This window comes from Grus americana, chromosome 22, assembly GCF_028858705.1.
Source record: "Grus americana isolate bGruAme1 chromosome 22, bGruAme1.mat, whole genome shotgun sequence".
NCBI lineage: Eukaryota > Metazoa > Chordata > Aves > Gruiformes > Gruidae > Grus > Grus americana.
In genome coordinates, this window is record NC_072873.1 from 2,717,748 (window position 1) to 2,735,975 (window position 18,228).

The 18,228-nt window shown below is 66.2% G+C and overlaps 3 protein-coding genes across 21 annotated transcripts; 2 read left to right on the top strand and 1 right to left on the bottom strand.

Annotated features, from left to right (window-relative positions):
• The first annotated feature begins 3,212 nt into the window (after positions 1–3,212).
• On the top strand, positions 3,213–6,093 carry RPL19 (ribosomal protein L19). Its single transcript, XM_054801925.1, has 6 exons — positions 3,213–3,350; positions 3,832–3,938; positions 4,390–4,512; positions 4,748–4,868; positions 5,209–5,319; positions 5,891–6,093. The coding sequence occupies exons 1-6, from the start codon at positions 3,346–3,348 to the stop codon at positions 6,012–6,014; spliced, it is 591 nt and encodes a 196-aa protein (XP_054657900.1). The 5' UTR covers positions 3,213–3,345; the 3' UTR covers positions 6,015–6,093.
• A 1,249-nt stretch (positions 6,094–7,342) lies between these two features.
• Positions 7,343–10,781, bottom strand: STAC2 (SH3 and cysteine rich domain 2). 14 transcript variants are annotated; one of them, XM_054801581.1, is made up of 11 exons: positions 10,626–10,781; positions 9,790–9,982; positions 9,584–9,681; positions 9,156–9,237; positions 8,941–9,038; positions 8,789–8,855; positions 8,653–8,705; positions 8,413–8,448; positions 8,260–8,310; positions 7,933–8,070; positions 7,570–7,802 (listed from the first exon to the last, which is right to left on the bottom strand). In XM_054801581.1, the coding sequence occupies exons 1-11, from the start codon at positions 10,701–10,703 to the stop codon at positions 7,707–7,709; spliced, it is 990 nt and encodes a 329-aa protein (XP_054657556.1). In that variant the 5' UTR covers positions 10,704–10,781; the 3' UTR covers positions 7,570–7,706. The 14 variants fall into 14 exon arrangements, with proteins under 14 accessions (XP_054657545.1, XP_054657546.1, XP_054657544.1 ...); XM_054801576.1 differs by having other exon boundaries at positions 8,413–8,511; XM_054801574.1 differs by having other exon boundaries at positions 8,413–8,511; positions 8,653–8,708.
• Positions 10,782–11,701: 920 nt separating this feature from the next.
• On the top strand, positions 11,702–18,179 carry LOC129195392 (transcription factor CP2-like protein 1). Of its 6 annotated transcripts, XR_008573901.1 has the most exons (16): positions 11,752–11,897; positions 11,991–12,142; positions 12,239–12,312; positions 12,541–12,772; positions 12,848–12,954; positions 13,062–13,214; positions 13,494–13,604; positions 13,685–13,782; positions 13,855–13,909; positions 14,041–14,134; positions 14,229–14,319; positions 14,437–14,516; positions 14,591–14,736; positions 14,930–14,981; positions 15,048–15,265; positions 16,307–18,179. XR_008573901.1 is itself a non-coding variant. In XM_054801334.1 (15 exons), exons 1-15 carry the CDS (start codon positions 11,815–11,817, stop codon positions 15,083–15,085), a joined length of 1,440 nt encoding a protein of 479 aa, XP_054657309.1. In that variant the 5' UTR covers positions 11,702–11,814; the 3' UTR covers positions 15,086–16,307. The 6 variants fall into 6 exon arrangements, 4 of the variants coding, with proteins under 4 accessions (XP_054657309.1, XP_054657310.1, XP_054657311.1 ...); XM_054801334.1 differs by having other exon boundaries at positions 11,702–11,897; positions 12,667–12,772; positions 15,048–16,307; XM_054801333.1 differs by having other exon boundaries at positions 15,048–16,307.
• The last annotated feature ends 49 nt before the right edge of the window (positions 18,180–18,228 follow it).

Below are 18,228 nucleotides of genomic sequence, written 5' to 3' on the forward strand. Positions count from 1 at the left end.
AAATAAGGGGGGTGACGAGGATCCCCCCTCCTCAAATGGGGGGGGGCAGAGTGGTGCCCACCGCCGCCTGCACAGCCAGCCTTTAGCAGACTTGTTCGCTGGGGGGGGGACCCCTAAAAGAGATGAGGGGGTCCCCCAGGCTGTCGTATGGCTCGGGGGGCGGGGGGGCGTGCAGGGGCAGCCGTGCTCCCATCCCCAAATGTCAGCACCCGGAGTGGGATGTGCCACGGTCTGGGGAACCCCAGGCTCCCTCAGAACAAGGCTGCCCCCCTCGGACTCCCCCCCTGGGATCCCTGTGGGGTCCCCACTGCCTCAGAGCAACCCACGCCCCCCCCCCCCCGCCCGCCCCCCTGCTCCCCAGGGGCATCCCCACCCCACACAGAGCCATCTGCACGCCCCGTGTGCAGCATCCCGGGAAAGGGCACCCCGGGGACCCCGCGGCAGCAGGGGGGACACCCGGGGCCGGTGGGCCCCACGAGAGGTGGGGAAGGGGCCACGCTTGGCACCCACCGGCCCCCGGTGAGGCTGCGGCCGCCCCGCAGAGACCCCAGCGCCGTCCCCGCCAGCGGGTGCGAGGGACGGACCACGTGAGAGCTGCCGGCACCGGGCGGGGGACAGCTCGGCACCGGGGGCCATCGCCCCCTCCCCAGGCAGGGCTGGGCTGAGACCTCCCGCACTCATCTCACGGCAACCTCACCACAGGAGCCGCTGCTGCCGGCTGTTGGAAAGTTAAAAATTCCTTCCCCCCCCCGCCGCCCCACACCAGCGGGTCTTTTCCTGCTCCAGTCCCGGCTCCTGCAGCTGTGGGACAATGCGCCCGGGAAAGCGGGACAGCTGACGCCACATTTTCCATTCTTAGCCCCCATCCATCACCGGCACCATAAGGTGCTTACGACGGCACGGGGACACGCTGCGTGGCAGCTGGGCAGGTGGGGAAGGGAGGTTTGGGGAGGGGGGGTGTGGGGGTGTGTGAGCTGCCCAAGGTCACGCAGGCTGGCACCACCGATCCTGGGACACAACCCTGGAGTGCCGACCATGCCCAGCACCGCGTCTTGTGCCAAGCACGGGGTGTCGGGACTTCACTGACCCCCAACGCCAGCGCCTGCCCCCCTTGCCCGGGCCTGGGCCACGCGGCCGATGCAGGAGGGTTTGCGGGGTGGGAGGGGGAGCAGAATGTGGTGGCGAGGGTGGGGTTTTTTTTTTGGGGGGGGGGGGGGACAGGGGGCAGAGGCGGGTGCCAGGGCAGAGGCAGCGGGGGCAATGCCAGCGGGGAGCCTGCCTGGGGGCGGAGGGCGAGCGCACCATTCCCAGGCAGCTGCGTGGGAGCATAACGCAATTACAGCATCGCTCCCTTCCTGCTGCTCTGCTCCCCGAGCCCCCCCCGCTGCTGCCTGCGCTGCCAGGGGCACAGCTCCTTACGGAGGGGGGGATCACCCCAGCTTGGGGGGGGGACACCTGAGTGCCCATCCAGCCCCTGCCCACCGCTCCAAGCACAAGCTCGGTGGTGGGCACGGAGCTACGGACATGCCCGTCCGGTGCGGGACGCAACGGAGCAGGCAGAGGAGGGATGGCGGATCTCCCCGCACCCCTCTGGAGGGGCTCGGGCACAAGCAGCAGCATCGCTACCCGGGCTGAAACTTCTCCTCGAACCTGGGCTCGGACCAGTCTCTTCATCCCTGTCCCCCTGGAGAGCACGGAGCACAAGGTGACACTTCCACGGGGCTTGGGGACGCACACACCCCCACATAGGTACGAAGGTACACGCGCTCCCCTGTCTCCAGCCCGTGCAAACGGCCAAAATCTTTACAGGACATCGATTTCCAGCTCCCGGGTCGGTAATTAAAACCCAGCCGCTCTCCCGTCTCAGGAGCCTCCAGATTTTGCTGTTTGTTTTATGAAAATGATGAGTCAGTTTTTAAACAGCAAAAGCCTGTGTTTATCTGTGTTTTTCTCTCAAAATGAACCAAAAATCTGTTGCCATCGGCTCCTCTTCTCACGCCATATGTTGACTGTGCTACGGCCGCCAGATTCAAAAGGAACCGTTAGCATCTTGTCTCGGGCGTTTAACGAGGCGTCTTGGGGGGCTTTCGCTCTCCAGCCGCTCGCAACCTTCAGTGGTCGAAAGGAAGGAGGGAAAAGAATCCCCACAAAATGATGAATTTGGGCACTATTTAACACCTAGGTGGTTAAAAAGCAACATTTTTGCTGGACGCGTTTGCGTTGAAGCGGGAATTCAGACACACACCCCCCCCCCCCCCCCGTGGTTTTTAGGCCAGTTACAATCTATACGTTATCATTTCGCGAGCTTTCCCTTCTTCCAGGAACTCTTCACCAATCTGTTCCTGGAGAGGCTCCAGCACTTTTCCGGGTCATTTCTCCAACACGAAGGACACCGGTTGCCACTGGGCCCGTTCCAAGCCCCACAACGGCATTTTCCAGGGAGACGGTTCTGAACCCCGAGACGCCTCAGCCCGTCCGTGCCACGGTTTTCCAACCACAAACGGTGCCACCGACGCATCCAGACCTCACCGGTGTCTTCGATTGCAAATAGCTGGGAAGGTAAAACGCTCTCGGCCCTCGCCAGCCCTGTCACCACACCTATTAACGGGTTATTTCACAGGAAAATCCAAACCCCCCCCCCCGTTTCTCAGCAGCACCACAACCCCACGGCGGCCGACGAGGTTGGGACTGGATCCACACGCGGAAGAGAAGCAGGATCCGAGATCCCAGCTCGCCGCTCTCCTGCGCCAACCCCATGCCATTCGCACCGCCCTTTGGGGTGAATTCTTGGGAAAACAAGAAAACCCGCAGGCAGACGCCGAGGCACAGAAATCCTGTTTCTTGCTACGAAAACCAACGTCACAAAGCTGGCGTTAAACTCTTCCTAACCTACAGCTTCCCGGGAAGGCGGGGAGGGTGAGGAAGGGATAACCTGCAGCCCCCCGGCCATGCCCCCGGCCCCCAGCGCTCCCAGCGCTCCCAGTTCCCCTCCCAGCACCCCCACCACCCACGTGCTGCCCGCAGCCTCCTCCACACCACCGCGCATGCGCCGAGCCCGCCCGGCCCTGCCCGCTGCGCAGGCGTGGGCTGTACCATCCCGCGGCGAGGGGGGGGAGGCGAGGAGGGAAACGTGTCTCTTCTCCCACGTCCCGAGTGGGTCCCGGCGCCTCGCCTGTCCTCCCCACCCGTAACCCCACCGCGGTTCTTCTCTTGCCGCACTTAGGGCCGCCCCACGGCGACGGAGCGGGGTGGGTGTGGAGTGGTACGTGCCGCTCCCCGCGGCGCTGGCTGTGGGCGCGGCCAGGTCCGCCTCCTCTTCCTCTGCGCCCGGCCGCCGCCGCCGCCATGAGGTGAGGGGCTGCGCTCCGCTGCTTCCCCCAGGCCTGCCCCGGCAGCCACGGGGAGCGGGGATGGCCAGCCGGGTGGCTTCAATAGCGGGGGCTGCCCGGTCGGGCTGCGGGGAGGCTCCGGGCTCTGTGAGGCGGCTGCGGCCTCCTCAGGCCTCGGGGGAAAATGGCGGTTGGGCCGCGCGCTGGGGAGGGGGCGAAATGGCGGCCGGGGCCCGCGCTGAGGGGAGCCCGAGGGGCGCAGGAGGAGGGAGGGGACCGCCGAGACGGGGCTGGGGCCGCCGAGCCGGGGCTGCCGCTCTCAGGCTCCGCGGCCCTTGGCAGCTCTCTCCCCGCTGTGCCGTTCCAGCAGCGCGGCCTACGCTTGGGCCCTGGGGAGGAAGAGCCCTCCCCAGACTCGCTGCGGGCTGTCCCGGGCCGCAAAAAGCACCGTCTGGCCGCGGGAACGAACGTGGCGCTGAGCTGTGTGCGTGGTTCTCTGCAGTATGCTCCGGCTTCAGAAGAGGCTGGCCTCCAGCGTCCTGCGCTGCGGCAAAAAGAAGGTCTGGCTGGATCCTAACGAAACCAATGAGATCGCTAACGCCAACTCGCGTAAGTGATCATCACACGGCCGTGCTGTGCAGCGCTTGTGTTGCCCTGTGGAAAAGGGATGTGTCAGGGATACGGGAAGAGGCTTTTTGACTAGCTCAGTAGTAATGAGGTTGGCTTAGGTAAAATTGTGACACTTGAGCAACTGCTTTGCACTTCAAAGCTGAAAGGAGTCCATCAGCAGGACTTACAAAGTTCCCCCGGTGCACTGACGAGAGCGTGGTGCCTGGTGAGTTCTTGGTAGTGGGTTTAGTTTGTGCGGTCCTCTGAGAGACCTAGTTCGAGAGAAATGGGAGGGGAAAAGAACAGCTCCAGCAGCGAGGGGGCTTTGGGGGAAGGCCCGCCTTGTCCTCTGCGTTGGATCCTTTTCGTACAAGCACGATGGGAGTCTGTACTTGCCTGATGTGTCGTCTTGTTGCACGTGAGATGTTGAACATGGAGTTTCTTTCCATAGGTCAGCAGATCAGGAAATTGATTAAGGATGGTCTGATCATCCGCAAACCTGTGACCGTCCACTCTCGTGCCCGATGCAGGAAGAACACCTTGGCCCGCCGGAAGGGCAGGCACATGGGCATCGGTAAGTGCTGGCTTCCCCCGAGAACTGGGGCAAACAGCTGTTTTCCATGGTGCCTGGTCCACCTACAAGCTTGTATTGAGCAACGATCTGCAAAAGTCTTGTGGCCAGGCCCAAAAATCCAGTTTGTGTGTTAATAGTTTCCTTCTTGAAGTGAAGGATTAAACACTTCCAGCAAAAGCGTGTTGTTTAACTTGCTAAAATTTGGCTTCATTCTTGTTCTGCTTCCCCTCCCTAGGTAAGAGAAAGGGTACGGCCAACGCTCGTATGCCCGAGAAGGTGACCTGGATGAGGAGGATGCGAATCCTGAGGCGCCTGCTCCGCAGATACAGGGAGTCCAAGAAGATCGACCGCCATATGTAAGCCTGCCATGCTGTGCCCAGCTCTGGGCAGCGTTTCCACGCGCTTAGAAACCCTTTTCCTTGCTGTACGCAGCTTCTGCAACCACCTCCTTGGTGTGTAGATTGATGAAAATAAATCCTCTCTGGGAATAGCGGCACCAGAGAGCTGCTCTGGAGTAACCCCGGCGGCTCTCGGAGCAGGGAAGAGCCGGCGCAGCAGCTCCAGAGTGACCCCGCTCCTCGCCGCACGCTCGTGTGCGTCACCGCGCTGGGCCAGGAGGGGTGCCGCATGTCTGGAAGCCGCACGGTGCTTTGATCTCCTGCTCAGCCTGGTTTATGCTCTGTTCTGCTCCGTCAGGTACCACAGCCTGTACCTCAAGGTCAAGGGTAATGTGTTCAAGAACAAGCGGATCCTGATGGAACACATCCACAAGCTCAAGGCAGATAAAGCTCGCAAGAAGCTCTTGGCGTAAGTGCTGCCTCACTGTTAAGCTTCAGCTTTGTGGGTTGGGGAATCGATTATTTTTTTTAATTAGCGATTGCAGGGGGCTGCTCTCTGGTGGCTCTAGCTGGAGCCCTGGTGAAGAATCAAACCCAAACTGGGTTGGGCTGGCTGGAAGTGGAGAAATCCGTAGTCCTGCAGAGCCTTGTGCGTCCTGCTGCGGGCGTAGCAGATGTTAGTTGTTCATACAGCTGTAAATGGGTAGATCTGCTGATCTGGCTGGTAAACAACTGACAAGGGGCAGCGAGGAGCCGAGAGATTTTTGAAACCCTGCGGTTAGAGAGCCAGTACCTTAACCGCGGTCTCTGGTAAAGGTGTGTGACCCCAGCCAGCACGAACAGGGCAGTTCAGAGCTGGGAGCCGAGCGGGGCCAGGTTGGCACCCCGGGAGCTGCAGGTGGCACGCAAGGGCTGGAGCAAAGCTCGCTCGGGCAGACTGGGACCCTGCGGGGCCGGAGAAGAGCCAGGCTGTGGTAAAGGCGTTCTCCAGGCTGTTTGGGGCCATCCCTGTGCATTTACAAACTCTTAACTTCTTGCAGCGACCAGGCGGAAGCTCGCAGGTCCAAGACCAAGGAGGCTCGTAAGCGCCGCGAGGAACGCCTGCAAGCCAAGAAGGAGGAGATCATCAAGACCCTCTCCAAGGAGGAGGAGACCAAGAAGTAAACACCGGCTGTCTTGTGTACATAGTGTTTTCCATCCACGAGCGTTCAATAAAACACCATGCCCAGGATTCTTCCTCCCACCTGGTCTGGCGGTCGCTCTCTCCAGGGTTTCTGGAATGGGGAGGGAAGGGCTGGTGCTGCTCTGCCCAGCTGCGGGGGAACCCAGCGGGGTGGTGGGGCAGTTCTGCTGGCACCAGGGCTGGCTGCACAGGGCTCCTGTGCCGGCAGCTCCACAGGCAGGGACAGGCAGCAGCTCCTCGGGGGCAGTGCACCCCCATCACCCCAAGTCACGATGGGAGGTGGCAGAGCGTGTCCCTGGTGCCCAGGGTGGGGGGACAGCCTCAGGGGGATTTCCAACCGCACGTGCCAGAGCCAGCACCTTTGGGTGCAGGCCCTGAAGGGGAACAGGGTGCCAGCACTGCCAGTCCTTGGGGGGCTGGAGGCTGCGAGCAGGGGGACACCCTGTGGCCCCCACACCCCTGAGCTCAGGGGAAGCTGTTGGGGGGCTCTGTTACCACAGCAGCCCCTCAGGAGTGGGGCAGGACACTGAGTGCTGGGATGGGACAGGGGTCTGCACATCTCTGGGCACCGGTGCGAGGGAGCTGGGCCCATGGCTCACACCAGGGACAGGCCCCCCCCCCCCCCCCAACCAGGTCTGGCCCCTCCAGACACCCCACACTCCCCCCAGGATGCACCACGCGGCTCCTCACCAAACCCACGCAGCCATCCCAGCACCAGGGCCCAGCCGCACTGCAGGCACAGCCCCCTGAGCCCCCCCCAAGCTCTGCACCATCACTGCTGAGGCTTTTATAAGCTGGGGGGGGTGTCTGCACCCAGAGGAAACACAGCTGAGACCTGCCCACCTCCTCACACAGGTGATGGGCCCACCTGGGCAGGGGCTGGGGCCCGATGTTTGGCATCTGCCCTGCCCCATGCCCACACACCAAGGCCCCAATGTCCCGTCCTCCCCCAGTGCCCACTCTGTCCTTGGCCCCGCTGCCACCTCCACTGATGGTGACTCACTGCGGCCGGGTGCGGTGTGACTCATGCGGCCAAAAAAGAGCCCCGGAGCCCACGGTGGGTGGGACATGGCACCCCACGGGGAAGGCACCGAAAGAGGGGCCGGGCACCCTGGCAGTGCTTGTGGGGGGGACCCCATCTGCACCCCCTCTGCCTGGACACGCGGCAGCACCAGAACTCCTCTGGCCGGCGCAGAAAAACAACTTGGTGGCACCAACACCGCGGCAGCAGCAACGCTTTAATTCAGGAGCCGGGGCTGGAGCACCCCGTGAGCGGGGCCGGGCGCTGCCCGGGCACGGGGGGGGGGGGGGAATTGCGTGGGTGAGCTGGCTCCAGCAGTGGGGCTGCACACGCGTGTGTTAGTGCACAGGTACAGGTGTGTATGGCTCTGGAGTGGGGGGGGGGGGGGGTTGGAGCTGCACCTGCCTGTGTGTGCATGGGCAGAGGCGTGTGCCCTGGTGTACACACGGGGATTTGCACACCTGCTGCCGTGCACCCCCCCGCCCTCTCCCCCCCCCACACACACACTGTGCACGCTGTGTCCGCACACGCTGACTGGCACATGTGGGGGAACCGCCCGGATGGGGCTTCCTGAGGTGTGGTGATCCGGGGGGGGGGTGGTGGTGGTGACGGGGACAGGGACACTGGGGGGGGGGGGGCTGGACACTGCCCCTCAGATTTCGGTCAGCGCCTCGGCAGGGACCAGCCCCCTCTTCCTCCCACTGGTCACCCGGATGAGGCCCTGGGTCCTGCCCACGCCGACGCAGATCTGGGACAGGCAGACGGACAGACAGACAGGCAGTGGGGCACGGCCCTGGCACCACCCCGCTGACGACAGACCCAACTCGGTGCACCCCAGGGCAGCGAGGTGCTGGTGCCAGCGGGGTCCCCCTCCCTACCTGGTTCTCCCTGAGGCTCATGCGCCCTTGTTCCCTGTCGCCTTGCACGGCCCGGCAGCTCCTCCAGACGCTCTCGCCGGGACGGACGCGCTGCACGAAGTTGGCCGGGAAGAAGCCCAGCCGGTCGCCCACCTTCCCCTGCGGCGTGGCCGAGGGGCGGCTGAGGCCCCCCGCACTCACTGCACCAGTGAATGCCCTGGCAGGTAGCGGGGCTGCACACAGGCACTGGCCCCTGGCTGCCCAACACCGTGGCACACCTGCCTGTGTCCCCCCGTCCCCATCCCCCCCCCCCACCATCACCCCCCCAGCCCCCCTGTCCCCCCTGACCTTCCACCAGTCCTCGTTGGAGTCGTCCACCAGCGTGACCCTGTCCCCGGGCCGGGGGGGGGGGGGAGGGAGGCGTGGGGCAGCGTGGGGATGTGTCCCCCCCTCCGCTGCCCCTGTGGGTCCCCCCCACCTTGCTGACCCCCTCCCCACTCACTGCAGCGCCAGGTCCTGGTGCTCCTGGGGCACGAACTTGTAGAGAGCCACGTAGGAGAACATGGGCGCCCCGTCCCACCGCGCTGGCCCCCGGGCAGCCTGTGGACACAGCCAGCCCTGCCCCACGGCCCCCACCCCAACTCTGCCCCACAGCCCCGGTGCATCACCGGAGCCCCCCCCCCTGCCCCCAGGTCCCACCCTTCATCCCCATCCTGCCCCCCCCTCCCCCTGGACCCCCACCTGCTGCCTGGGGCTCTTCTCCTCCAGACTGTCCCTCTCTGCTGGGGTGACAACTGCTGTGACAGATGGGGGGGGGACACAGAGTCAGTCCTGGCCCCCCCCGCCAGCCCCCACCCCAATGCCACCCCCTTACCACCACCGCTGCTCGGGCTTCCCATGCTGCTCAGGGCATCCCCGCTCTCGTCTCTGGCCGCCTTCTCACCCTAGAGCAGAGGGAGGGCTTGGGGAGGGGGGGGGGTGTCCCAAACCCCCACAGTGCACCCCACCCCTCCCACTTCTGGGGGGTACCTGGGTGCTGGGGGGCAGCTCCGTGGGGCCAGTGCCGTGTGCCAGGGAGGTGCCGAACCGCAGCGCCTCGTACACGGGGTCCACCCTCGCACTGGGGTCTGCATCAGGGGATGGGGGGGGTGTCAGGGGCCCCCTCAGCCCAGCCTGCACCCCAGGGAGAGAGCGTACCCGACGGTGGGTGCAGGGTGGCTCCGAAGTGCAGCCGGGGGGCTCACCTGGGGGGGTCGAGCCCTGCGCGGAGCCCCCCTGCTCTGGCAGCAGCAGGGGTGAGCTGAAATTGCGGCAGAAAGAGGTGGCCTGCGGGAAAAAAACGGGGTTTTGGGGAAAAGGGGCACCCAGCACCCTCAGGCACCCCGGGAGGGGGCAGAGTTGGGGTGCTGGGGGGTGCTGGGACAGAGTGTGGCCCTGGGGCCAGGGACCCCCGCGTGCACAGGGGCCGGTGCTTGCACACGCGCCGACATCTCTCTGCCCACACGTGCCCGTGGGCACGCATCCCGGTGCACACGCGTGTGTGCAGCCGCACGCCCTGGTGCACGCAGTCCCCTGGGGACAGGGCTGTGGGGGGGGGGGGGGGGGGCTGACAGGGCTGTGTCACACACACGCACACACACACACACACACACACACCCCCCCCAGCACGTACCGTCTTGCCAGGGCACCGTTGGTGCGAGATCCCCTCGGAGCACCAGAGGTGCACGCCGGCCTTGCACGCCTTGCACCGCAGGCCCTGCCGCGAGTTACCTGCAGGCAGCGGGGGGGGGTGGGTGGGGTGGGGGGGTGTGTGTGTGTGTCACGGCCAGGGGCAGGGGCTGCACCCCCACCCCCCCGCGGACCCCCCCCGGCCCCCACCTGCGATGAGCTGCCGGCACAGCTCGCAGGGGCAATGCTTCTTGAAGACGTACTGCTGGAAGCCGTGTGGCCGGGGGGGGGACGGGGGGGTCCCGGGGCCCTGCGCCCCCCCGCCCGGCCGCGGGAAGAGGCTTTCCACGCTCTTGCTCCGCAGCAGCGTCCGGAGGGACAGCGACCGCTTCAGCCGCTGCATCTGCCGGAGGGACCCCCGGGGTGGCAGGGACCCCCCCCCCCCGGCATGGCAATGACCCCGGGAGGGGCCGGGGGGGGGTCCCTCAAAGGGTGGCAGGGACCTCGCCCCAGGGATGGCGGGGACCCCGGGAGGGGCCACCCACGGCCCCCCCCCCCCGCTGCAGCAGCCCAGCCCGGCTGGGGATCCGGGTCAGCGGGGCCGGGGGGTGGGGGGGGCGCCGGGCAGCTCCGGGGCTGAACCCCCCGACACCCCGACACCCCGAAGCGGCTGAGAGTGCCCGGGACAGGGTGCACGGTCACACACACACACACACGGTGCACGCTCACACCGCCCCGTGCACAGTAACCCCCGGTTACACGCTCAACCCCCGTGCACACACTCCCCCCCCCCCCGGTGCACACTCACCCCCCCCCCCCGGTGCACACACTCACCCCCCCCCGGTGCACACACTCACCCCCCCCGCGGTGCACACTCACCCCCCCCCCGGTGCGCACACACTCCCCCCCCGGTGCACACTCACCCCCCCCCCCCGGGTGCACACTCACCCCCCCCCCCCCGGTGCACACACTCCCCCCCCCGGTGCACACTCACCCCCCCCCGGTGCACACTCACCCCCCCCCCCCGGCGCACCCCCCGGCCGTACCTTGCTGCCGTGCCCGACCCCGGCGGGGGGCTGTTCGGGGGGACCCACCGGTTCGCTCTCCCCGGGCGGCTCCGTCATGCGCCCGCCACGCCCCCACGCCCCCCCCCCCCGCTGTCGCGACAGCGCCGCGACCCGGTCGCGACAGCACCGCGCTCAAGCTGCCGCCGGCCACTCCCCGCCGGGGGGGGGATGGAGAGATATGCTAATCCTTGGCTGCCCATTGGCTGCCGGCCCCCATGGGGCGGGGCTTGCCCCCCATCAGCAGGTGTCGCATGGTGGGGGGGCACTGGGGGGACCCCACATGGACAGCCTGCGGGGGTGGGCAGCACCCAAAGTCCCCCCCACCTTGACACTCAGGGGGCAGCACCCATTCCCCCTGCCCCCGCGATATCCCGGGGGGAGTCACTGCTCATGCCCCCCCCATTGCCCCCTGGGGGGGGGCAGAACCCATAGACCCCCCCCATTTTCACCCTGGGGGGGGGGCAGCACCTTTGGGGGGCAGCACCCATGGACAACCCCCTTTTAACACTCCATGTCCCCCCTCGACACCCAAGGGGAGGGTGGCAGCACCCATATCCCCCCCCCCCAATTAACACCCCATACCCCCTCATTGACACCCGGGGGGGGGGGGGGCAGTGCCCTGCAGGAGCAAACCCCCTTTTTCTCCCCCAGATGAACCAATTCTGTGCGAAATTAGAGAAATTAAAATGCAGCGGGCGCCCCGCGGGCTGGCACAGGGCGGCCTTGGCTTCTCGCCCTGGACAGGGTGGACTGGAATGGCGGGGGGGGGGAACAGGGGGGGCAGATGTCCTTGGCTGGGCTGGGACAAAGGGACAGGGCACGGCTGGGGGGGGACACGCGGGGTTGTTCCCGGGGGGGGGGGGGGGAGGGGTGGTGTCTCCAGCCCACCGGTTCGAAGGCTGGGCCCCCCCCAGGAACAGCCCTGCGTGTGTCGTGTCCCCCCCCCCCGATGCCCCCCCACTTTGTAGTGACAACAAACACGGGGGAGGACCCCCCCACACACACTATTTACTGTCAACTCCCTCTCCAAACTGGACCAAACTGGGCCAAACTGGGCCAACCTCACTCTCACCACCCCTCCCTGTGCCTATAAAAGTGGGGGGGACACCAACCTGTCCCTCCCTGCTGTCACCCTCTGTGTGTGTCCCCCCCGCAGGACACCCCCACCATGCTCTTCTGGCACGGTCAACCTGACCACTACTGGTCCAGTCCCGGGGAGATGTACCCCATCTCCGGCCCTGGGCTGCTCAGGTACCCCCCCAGCCCAGAGCATCCCTTGCTTTTGGGGAAACTGAGGCACAGCTGAGCTCCTACCCGCCGGGGGGGCGGGGTGCGTTTCTGCAGGGACCCCCCTGTGCTGCCCTACCTGAAGCAGGAGGAACCCCACGGCATCTCCACCTCGCAGCCCCCCTGCTCGGCTTTCGAGTACGTGCTCTGCGCCCCCACGTCTCCCGCCGTCCGGCACCACGAGGAGACCCTCACCTACCTCAACCAGGGTGAGCTGAGGGGGGGCTGGGGGCATCCCGGGGGGGTGGAACTCCCCCCTCTGGGGGCTCAGCACCCACTTTTGTCCTGTCCCCCCCCTCCCGCAGGGCAGTCCTATGAGATCCGCATGATGGGGAACCCCCGGCTGGACCCCGGTGGGGAGGGGCGGAGGATGCTCAAGGTGAGATGGTGGTGGGGGCCCCCCAAAAAACCTGGGGTGAAGCCTTGGGGCAAAGCTCTGACCTTAACCACCAGTCCAGCCCCTGTCCAGCCCCAGTTCAATCCCAGCTCAGTCCCAGCTGAGCCCCAGTTCAGTCCCAGCTGAGCCCCAGTTCGGCCCCAGTTCGGCCCCAGTTCAATCTCAGTTCAGTTCCAGCTCAGTCCCAGCTGAGCCCCAGTTCAATCCCAGTTCAGTCCCAGCTCATCCCAGCTCAGCCCTGGTCCATCCCCATCTCCCCACGGGGCCAGGGGCCGTGGCCGTGGGCTCAGCCCGTGGCCGTGGCTGGCGGCACATGGGCCTGATCCTGCGGCGCAGAGCGTGGTGCGCGTGGTCTTCCACGACCGGCGGCTGCAGTACTCGGAGCAGCAGCAGCTGGAGGGCTGGCGGTGGAGCCGCCCGGGCGATCGCATCCTCGACATCGGTGAGCGCCGGCGGCGGGCAGGGGGCTGGGGGTGCTGGGGGGGCCGGGGGGGCTGTGCTCACCCCTCTCCCGCAGACATCCCGCTCTCCGTCGGCATCCTCGAACCCCAAATCCACCCCACGCTGCTCAACACGGTGGAATTCCTCTGGGACCCCTCGAGGCGGACGTCCGTCTTCGTGCAGGTGGGAGCCAGGCCTGGCCGGGGGCTGGGGGGGGGCTGAAGGGGCTGGGGGGGGGGGGACTAGGGGGGGGCCCGGCGGCTGCCCCCGACCCCGCTGTCCCCGGCCAGGTTCACTGCATCAGCACCGAGTTCACGCTGCGGAAGAATGGGGGGGAGAAAGGCGTCCCCTTCCGCATCCAGATCGACACCTTCGGGGTGGGGGGCAAGGGGGACCCCCCCGAGCACCTCCACTCTGCCAGCTGCCTCGTCAAGGTGTTCAAGGTATTGGGGGGGGGCCACCAGTGACCCCAGGGTGACCAGTGCCCCCCGTTCCTGGCAAATCCCGCTCTGAGCATGGGGCAGCGCCTGCTGCAGCACCCCGGGGGTGGGGGCATGGAGGGGTGGGGGCACGGGGGGGTGGGTGCACGGGGGATGGGTGCACGGGGGTTTGAGCATCCCAGGGACCTGGGTACACGGGGGGCTGGGTGCAGGGGGGGGCCGGGGTCCCCCTTGGCCGCAGTGGCGGTGGTCCCGGGGCCACACTCACGGCCCCTGGCGCAGCCCAAGGGGGCCGACAGGAAGCAGAAGACGGACCGGGAGAAGGTGGAGAAGCGCCCGGCGCCCGAGCGGGAGAAATTCCAGCCGGCCTACGAGACCACCGTGCTGGCCGAGGTGGGACCCGGGACCCCTCCCTGCGGGCCGGGGTGCCCCCCGGGACCCTGCACCCCCTGACCCCCTCCCTCCATCCTCAGTGCGCCCCGTGGCCGGACGTGCTGGGTGCACCCCACAGCCCCCCAGGCACCCCGGGGCTGCTGCCTCCTCACCCCTTCAAGCTGCTGAGCCCAGAGAGGTAAGCGGGGCCCCCCCTGGACCCCCAGCCACTGCTGGGGTCCCCCGCTCAGCCCAGCCCCGCTCCCCGCAGGGTGTGCGTGTCACCCGCCTGTGCCGCCGAGAGCCCCGCCGAGAGCACTGGCGAGGTGAGGGTGCCATTGGTGCAGCCTCGTGCACCCCTATAGCCCCCCACGGCCCCCCAGGAGAGGCTGGCTGGGCTGAGAACGTGCCCGCTCGGTTCATGCCCCCGGCTGAGGCTCCACTCCCGCTGCGGCAGGCGCTGAGCCCCTGTGCATCCCCCCTGGAGACGCAGCAGTGGCTGCACAAGCGCCGCTTCTCTGCCTACGCCCGCGTCTTCGCCAACTTCGCAGGTGAGGCCACGGGCAGTGCTGGGCCAGGCCGGGGGGGCAGAGCCGTCCCCCGCAGCTGTGACACCCCCCCCCCCCCGAACCCCCCTGTCTGCAGGCGCCGACCTGCTGAAGCTCTCCCGCAGGGACCTGATCCGGATCTGCGGAGCCCCTGACGGCATCCGCCTCTGCAATGCGCTGACGGGCAGGTGGGCTCCGACGTCCCGTGGGGCTCCTCGGTGCCTCTTTCTGGGGACCCCCGGGAGCCTCCGCGGTGCCTGGTCGGATCCTGCTCCCCCCCACCAGACCCCTCTTTGCCTCCGCAGGTGCCCGCGGCCCCGGCTGACCCTCTACGTGTCGCGGGAACTCGCCGGCGGGGCCGAGGGCGCAGAGGACGGATGCTCAGGTACCCGGGTCGGCGCGGGGCAGCGTGGGGATGGAGGGTCCGTGCTCACTGCCCCGTCCCCGTCCTGTCCCCAGGGCTGTACCAGGAGATGCACCTGGAGGAGCTGACGGTGGCCGAGCTGACCGGGAAGCTGGCGGAGCTGCTGGGGCTGCCCGTGGGCCAGATCCTGCGGGTGTCCCGGCAGGGACCCTCCGGCATCCACATCCTCGTCAGCGATGTGGTAAGGACCAAAGGGGACACCCGGATAATGCTGGACCCCACAGCCATCCCGGCCCCTCGGTGTCCCCAACCTGCTCCCAGTGAGGCTCAGCCCCCATGGGTGCCCCTCGCTGCAGCGGGAAGGGGGTCCGGGCTCTGGGATGGGACACGCAGCCCCAGTCCAGGCCCCCTCACCTCGCCCCGTGGCCCCGCAGATGATCAGGAACCTTCTGGACGAGACGTGCTTCGTGGTGGCCATCAGCAAAGGTAACACGGTGGCCAGGGGCTGTGGGCAGGGGACGATGGCCCTGGCTGAGCCGCGTCTCTGGGCAGTGCACGGCCCGGAGGGGTACCGCCTGGTGCTGCGGTAGGACCCGGCCCCGGAGCTGCGTCACCCCCAGGAAGGGAGATCTCCCACCGGTGCTGGAGCGAGCTGTGCGAGGATGGAGAGAGGAGCCCGAGGCTTGCACCATCCCTGAGAGCCCGTCCTCCAAACACGGTTCACCCTCCCTGCACCCCTGCCAGCCTCGCCCGGCCCCTCCTGCAGAGGGGTGAGAGGAAGGGTCCCACCCCGGCTGCTGGCCCCCTCCATCCCTTTCTCCCTGCGCTGACGGCAGCCGCGTTCCCACACCCGCCGCGTTGCCTTCGCCTCGTCCCCGTTTGGTATTAAAGGATGGAGGCAGCCAGCCCCGAGCACGGCCTCGTCCATGCGGCACCTGCTGGGGTTTGGCGAGGGGTCCCCGGGGTCCGGCACCCACCGCGGGGTGGGAGCAGCCTGGGCCGGGTTGGGGAGCGGGGCCGGGCGCGGGGATGAGCCCCTCTTCCCCGGTGAGACCCCGGCAGCTGCTGGGTCAGCGAGGAGGAAGCCGGGCAGAGCGGGTCCTGTCCCACCCCGCAGGGATGGAGCCGGCCGTGGCACAGAGCCCGGGGCAGCCCCAGCTGGCAAAACCCAGTAAAGCCTCAGTTCTGCGTTTTGGCTCAGGGAACGGGTTATTTTTAACGCAGAGTCCTTCCCCTGAGCACTGTCCGGTGCGGCCGCTGCTGGCACGGACGGCAGAGCCGGGTGGTGAAGCGAGACCGGGGCTGCCTTGGGGAGGAAACGACTCGCAGGGCGAAGGACGGGTTTGGGATAAACCAGCGGGCGGGAGGTTTCCCCAGAGAGGAAGGACGGAGACCCAGAGGAGCCGGAGGATGCGGGCGAGAAGCGGGGAGGGCACCGGCACGTCCCCCCGGACCAGGGTCAGGATCCGGGTTGGCAGAGAGAGAAGGGACAGCAGTGAGCACCGGGACAGGGACCCACGGACCCGTCCCTGGGGGCGCCGGGGGGGGAGAAGGCAGCACCCAGGACCCTCCCCACAACACTCACTGCTGAGGGGAGCGGGTGCTCGGCCCCACGAGCCCTTTCCCGACCGTCCCCTGCACCGCCGGGACGCTCGCTGCCCTGCGGAGATCACATACGGCTCATCACACAGACAAGGGACAACTTACCTACATATATATATATATATCTCCTTTTAATTAATGGCATTATTATATCCACACAGTGTCAAGGAAAGCACAGATTACAATATCATTAAAATAATATTTTACAGATCTCTCTATACATCTATATCATAATCGAGGGAGCGTATGACAAGGTTCCAGCTCGTGCGTCCAGTACCTCAGACTGAACAGACACCGTGAACCCACCCGAGTTTAAAAACGCGTTAAAAAATAGCGAGGCGGCCAGGCCTGTCCCGCGATGGGGGGGGTCCGCGGGCACGACTGCCCCACGGGTCCCGCACCGGCTGCGCCAAGCAGCGAGATGGGAAAGGAGCCGGAGGAGGAGAACATCGAGCACTCGGGGTTTGCATAGAGGAGGGGAACAACCCCGGCCGGGCAGACGCTGGGTCAGCAGCTGGGGGCTGTGGCCAGCAGGGAAAACCCAGGTGAGCTGGGATGCACCTCGAGGGATGGAGGAAGGTCGGTCGGTCAGTCGGTGGCTGCAGCGTGAAGAGCCCCGGGGAAAGGCGGGGTGCTGGGGGTGCTGGCAGAGGGGGGCATTTCTATGGCCCCCCCCAGGGTAGGGCAGGGGGTGGCACAGCCCAGCCCCGGGGTCTCACCGGCTGGCGGGAGCAAGGGATGCGTTTCCTCGTCTCTTAAAAAACCCCCAAACCCCAAACCTCTGCCCATCTCCGTGCCAGATGAGCCAGGCAGCCGGTACGTGCGAGCTGCCGGCACGGAGAGCACGTACCGCCGGGGCAGCCGAGCTCGGCTCGGAGCCGCAGGGGACCGGACGGGGTGTCACCGGTGCTGGGGTGCTGCGACAGCCCCTCTGTACAGGAGGGTGCGAGGGGCCGGGAAGGCACGGAGCGAAGCTGTGAGGGGAAGGGGAAAATGACTTTCCCCCCCCCCGCCACCCCATTTTTTCGGCCCCCTGGAACTCCCTGAGCTGCAGCACAGGGACCTCAGCACCCATGAGTGGAGCTGGGTGCCCCCCTCAGACTTTTTTGGAAAGCAAAGCAGGAAAAAACCCCATGCCAGAAACAACAGCCCCAACCAGGCAATCCTTCCTCAGAAGGGGACAAGATGTTTGAAATCTCATTTTGGGGGCACGCACCCCTCCCCCAGAACACTGTAGTGAAGAACCTTGTCATACTCATCTCCCATCCACCCCCCACCCCACCAAAAAAAAAAAAAAAACCAAACCCAAAACTAACCCAAATACCATGACACCATGGGCCAGCCATGAACAACAGAGTAAAATGGAAAAAAAAAAAAAAAAAAAGGAAATTACAATGATGATTAGAAAATGGGAATTTGTTAAAGTTCGTTTTAAATAACCACTGCGACAGCAGGTTACACTTGCCCCATCCTCAGCAGCAGCCACCACAGAACGGGGATAAAGTGCTGCCATGTCTCTCCAAAGACCGGAAAAGCCCAATTTTGGGTTGCATTAGATCTTCCCACGCCACCTCCCAGCAGGTCTCGGGCTATTTTGCCGGAGAGGTCCCCTCGTCCCTGCACCCGCAGGTCCAGGAGCAGGTCGGGGCCAGGGCAGCGCCGCGGGGCTGGGGACAGGTCCAGGTTACGGCAAAAACCGGCTTTTTTGGGGTGGAAACACAGAGTCTGGCCTCTGCTCTGCGGACATGACTTCGACAGAGGCGGCCCAGGGCTCGGGGCGCACGCGGGGTTTCAAGGGAGGGCAAGGAAAGGGCCGACGTTTGGAGAACAGCTCGCGGTCTCACATCAAGGACCCGATCTGCCTCGTCCAGCTGCTCCGGTTCCAAAGCTGGACAAGATGCGTTTGGCACAAGTAGGGAGCTCGCAAAACGATTTTTCACCATTTTCCATCACTTACCCCCCAAAATGACAGTACAGAGATGTTCATCTATAAATGACGGACCTGAATGTCGGTGCTTGGTGCGCTCCGCAGCCACCAGCCCAAACCCAGGGCCAGCGCCCGACCCAGCACCCAGCTCGGGAGCCACCGGCTCGGCAGAAACAAGGGCGCACGTATGCGGAGCAGAAACAC

Excerpts from the sequence above, each read along its gene's own strand:
- RPL19 (XM_054801925.1), top strand. Across the intron at positions 4,869-5,208 it reads AAGAAGATCGACCGCCATAT|GTACCACAGCCTGTACCTCA; the intron begins GTAAGCCTGCCA and ends CTGCTCCGTCAG. Across the intron at positions 5,320-5,890 it reads GCTCGCAAGAAGCTCTTGGC|CGACCAGGCGGAAGCTCGCA; the intron begins GTAAGTGCTGCC and ends AACTTCTTGCAG.
- STAC2 (XM_054801569.1), bottom strand. The coding sequence starts at position 10,703 with ATGACGGAGCCGCCCGGGGAGAGCGAACCGGTGGGTCCCCCCGAACAG. Across the intron at positions 9,039-9,155 it reads GCAGGGCTCGACCCCCCCAG|ACCCCAGTGCGAGGGTGGAC; the intron begins GTGAGCCCCCCG and ends CCCCTGATGCAG. Across the intron at positions 8,512-8,652 it reads AGAAGAGCCCCAGGCAGCAG|GCTGCCCGGGGGCCAGCGCG; the intron begins GTGGGGGTCCAG and ends CTGTGTCCACAG.
- LOC129195392 (XM_054801333.1), top strand. The coding sequence starts at position 11,815 with ATGCTCTTCTGGCACGGTCAACCTGACCACTACTGGTCCAGTCCCGGG. Across the intron at positions 12,955-13,061 it reads GGACGTCCGTCTTCGTGCAG|GTTCACTGCATCAGCACCGA; the intron begins GTGGGAGCCAGG and ends GTCCCCGGCCAG. Across the intron at positions 14,737-14,929 it reads ACATCCTCGTCAGCGATGTG|ATGATCAGGAACCTTCTGGA; the intron begins GTAAGGACCAAA and ends GTGGCCCCGCAG.